This window comes from Ursus maritimus, unplaced genomic scaffold (genome assembly GCF_017311325.1).
Source record: "Ursus maritimus isolate PB19 unplaced genomic scaffold, ASM1731132v1 scaffold_34, whole genome shotgun sequence".
NCBI lineage: Eukaryota > Metazoa > Chordata > Mammalia > Carnivora > Ursidae > Ursus > Ursus maritimus.
The window spans coordinates 3,375,940-3,379,771 of NW_024426008.1; the positions used below are offsets into that span (position 1 = coordinate 3,375,940).

The following is a 3,832-nucleotide window of genomic DNA, read 5'->3' on the forward strand; positions in this document are numbered from 1 at the left end:
CAAAAAAAAAAAAAAAGGAAAAAAGAACCCAACAAAAAGGCCTGTGGCCCGAGCCGGATGCAAACAGCTGCCCCTGAGCCCTGCCCGCTGGGTCTGAGCGCGAGCCGGGGCTCCATATCCGAGCCTCCTTAAGAGTAGGAGGAGCTCCCAGGCCTCTGTCAGGCTCCTTAAGCCGTTTCTTTCAAGCCCTGAATGCCTGAATGTGAGCTGCCCACCACCCTCCCCTCCCTCCCCCACTCCGCAACCCCACTCCACTCCAGCGGCTCGTAAAAAAAAAAAAAAAAAAAAAAAAAAAAAAAAGTTTCAACAACAACAGGCAGGACCAATAGCATCTCGAAAAGCCGAGGGGCCGAGCAAAGGGCGAAAGAGAGTGGAGAAAGGAGAAAGCGGGCAGGCTCGAGCGCGCGGGCCGGGGCTCGGCGAGCTGGAGGAGCGTTGCTAATGTTTTTGTTTGTTTGCTTTTCCATGCATGCATAATGAGGGGGCACCGCGGCACCACGCGGGGGCTCCCGGCCCACTTTTGTATTTAAAGCCTCGCAGCCAGCGAGTCCGCAGCCGGGCTCAGCGGATCCGCTCCCCGGGCCCCTTGTCACCCGAGAAGCCGCCGCCGAGGGAAGCCCGGGAGCCGCTCCCCGGCCGCGCCGAGTTTCTTGTTCTCCCCGCGCCGCCCGGAAAGGGCTCCCCGGAGCTCGGCGAGGCCGGGGTCGCCGCGGGCGGAGGGGGAGGGGACGCGGCCGTCCGGGCCGCGGGAAGGCGGGCAGCGCACTGACGCGAGCCAGGAAGCGGCGCGATGCGAGAGCCCGCGGCGGCGGCGGCTGCAGTGGCGGCGGCGGCGCGGCGCTGAGCCCTGGAGGAAGGAGCCGCCGCGGCCGCACAACGGATCTGCAGGCGCGGAGCAAAATGCACCCGCGGCGCCGCGCGGTCCTGCAGCCCCGCCGCGGCCCCGCGGCCCGCAGCCCCCCGGGGCGGCAGTGAGCGCCTCCCGCCACCGCCCGGGGCCGACCGGAGGGGCTCTTCGCGGCTGTGCTTTTCTGGGAAGCCACCAGAGCCCGAGCAAGCGGGCAGCCCGACCTTCTGCGAACGGCGCGGCACCAGTGAGCGGCGCGCATGGATTTATGAAAACACTCATGCAAGAAGTTGGCAGGACTGGGGCAAACTTTTCCACCGGCTCCGCGTCCGCCGCTGCCCGCGCCTCGTCTCCTTTCCCCTCCTCACCCGGCGGCCGCCGCTGCCCGCGATGGTGGCAGGGCTGCTGGGCGGCGGCGGCGGGGCCCGCGCGGGGACCGTGCCGGGCGCCTGGCTGTGCCTGATGGCGCTGCTGCAGCTGCTGGGCTCGGCGCCGCGGGGCTCGGGGCTGGCGCACGGCCGCCGCCTCATCTGCTGGCAGGCGCTGCTGCAGTGCCAGGGGGAGCCGGAGTGCAGCTACGCCTACAACCAGTACGCCGAGGCGTGCGCGCCGGTGCTGGCGCAGCGCGGCGGGGGCGACGCGCCGGGGGCCGCCGCCGCCGCCTTCCCGGCCTCGGCCGCCTCGTTCTCGTCGCGCTGGCGCTGCCCGAGCCACTGCATCTCGGCGCTCATTCAGCTCAACCACACGCGCCGCGGGCCCGCCCTGGAGGACTGTGACTGCGCCCAGGACGAGAACTGCAAGTCCACCAAGCGCGCCATTGAGCCGTGCCTGCCCCGGACGAGCAGCGGCGGCGCGGGCGGCCCGGGCGCGGGCGGGGTCATGGGCTGCACCGAGGCCCGGCGGCGCTGCGACCGCGACAGCCGCTGCAACCTGGCCCTCAGCCGCTACCTGACCTACTGCGGCAAGCTCTTCAACGGGCTGCGCTGCACCGACGAGTGCCGCACGGTCATCGAGGACATGCTGGCCGTGCCCAAGGCGGCGCTGCTCAACGACTGCGTGTGCGACGGCCTGGAGCGGCCCATCTGCGAGTCGGTCAAGGAGAACATGGCCCGCCTGTGCTTCGGGGCCGAGCTGGGCAACGGCCCGGGCAGCAGCGGCTCGGACGGGGGGCTGGACGACTACTACGACGAGGACTACGACGACGAACAGCGCGCCGGGGGCGCGGGCGGCGAGCAGCTGCTGGACGACGACGACGGCGTCCCGCACCCGCCGCGCCCGGGCGGCGGCGCTGCAGCGGCGGGCGGCCGCGGGGACCTGCCTTACGGGCCCGGGCGCAGGAGCAGCGGCGGCGGCCGCTCGGCGCCCGGGGGCGCCTGGACCCTTCTCGCCTCCATCTTGCTGCTGCTGCTGCTCCCGCTGCTCTTTTAGCCCTCGCGCCCCCCGCCGTGGGCTGCGGGAGGGCCCGCGCTGGGGCACCTGTGGCTGGGGGACAGAGGGGATGGTTGGGATACTTTCCAAAACGTGTTGTGAGTAGACTCTGCCTAGCGGGTCACCCCTTCACGACTCTTGGCACTTCTCCCGTGTCCTCTCCCGAACATGACTTCTTGGACATCCTCCCCTGCCCCCATTCCAGGCTCCAGAAACTCCCAGCTCATCTGCCCGCAGGAACCGGCCTAGCTAGGGTTTAGGACGCCCGGGATGGAATGGGCGGGGATGGGGGAGTACAGAACCATAGTTTGGACTCGGAAGAGAGGATACCGACCTGTGGGGCCCTAACAGTTTCAAGGGAGCGGGCTTGGAGCAGGAGTTTGAAGGAGGATTTACATTTGCAAAAGGGGCTGTTTATTAGCATATTTGCTGCGCATGGGGCGGGGTGGGGGGCGCGAGGGGGGGGGTGCCGGTGTCGAGTTTTATTGTGGCCAGTGAGGACATTGCAATCCTGAGTAAACAGAAAAGTCCCACTACCAATTCCTGTGTTTACTCTCGGTCAGCGCTCAGAATTCTGTTTGGGCGGGGGAGGAGGGATAGGAAGGGGTTAATATGCCTGAATTAGTTTGGGATAACTTTGAGCCCTTGACCTTAATTTCTTTGCCACCACTCTGATCTCTTCACACATTTCTTAGGATTAAGGGTCAAAAAATGCTGATCTGAAGAGTTGCTAGTGGTTGAACAATGCAACTTTTTATGTAAAAGAGCTCTGCACTGCCATCTATGAAAGCCTCTTCATGATGTTTGTCTTGTTGTCATTTTTGTTCTTTACATCAAGAAATTGTATGTACAAATATGCGGAGAGAATATATCGCCTCTGCTTTTATCAGGGTGCTAAACCCTGGTACTTCTATATAAAGTGTATTAAAACTGGGATTTGTTACCAGTTGCTGTACTTTGTATATAGAATTTTTATAAAGTGTATGCTTCAGAAATAATTTATTTTTAAAAAGAAATTAAAATTTTAAATCTGCAACCACGTTACACCTTTCCTCCCTGAAATGTATAGAATCCGTTTGTCACCGGGGATCCAAACCCACCGTCCATTGTGAAGTGTGCTCTATCTAGAACAGTCTTAAAATGTACAGTGTATTTTATAGATTTGAAGTTAACATTGTTATTTTCAAGAGGATTTATGGACATTGTAGAAATGTATAAATGCATTTCCAAACTGCCTTAAACATTGTATTTTTATAGACATCCTTAAAAAAAAAGTCCTATGTTTTAAGTAACTATGGCTTTGTGTATTTTTTGTTATTTGTTTTATTAAAATGTGTACATCAGTAAAGAGTTTTTAAATAATGAATATGGTGTAGTTACTTTCCAGAGTTACATTGTGGTTTACCCAATAAGGGGTAAGGAGGGGGGTGGAGGGGCCACTGGGAATCTATCAACCATCAACTGAAATTAAAATACAGTACAAGACAAGAACTGAGGGCTATTATTTCTGCCTCTAATTTAATGAACAATTAGACATGTGTAAATGAAGCAGCTAAA

The 3,832-nt window shown here is 59.8% G+C and overlaps 1 protein-coding gene across 1 annotated transcript; it reads left to right on the forward strand.

Moving 5' to 3' along the window:
• The first annotated feature begins 1,135 nt into the window (after positions 1-1,135).
• On the forward strand, positions 1,136-3,567 carry GAS1 (growth arrest specific 1). The gene has a single exon (XM_040620167.1). It carries the CDS (start codon positions 1,238-1,240, stop codon positions 2,273-2,275), a length of 1,038 nt encoding a protein of 345 aa, XP_040476101.1. The 5' UTR covers positions 1,136-1,237; the 3' UTR covers positions 2,276-3,567.
• Positions 3,568-3,832: the final 265 nt, after the last annotated feature.

Excerpts from the sequence above, each read along its gene's own strand:
- GAS1 (XM_040620167.1), top strand. The coding sequence starts at position 1,238 with ATGGTGGCAGGGCTGCTGGGCGGCGGCGGCGGGGCCCGCGCGGGGACC.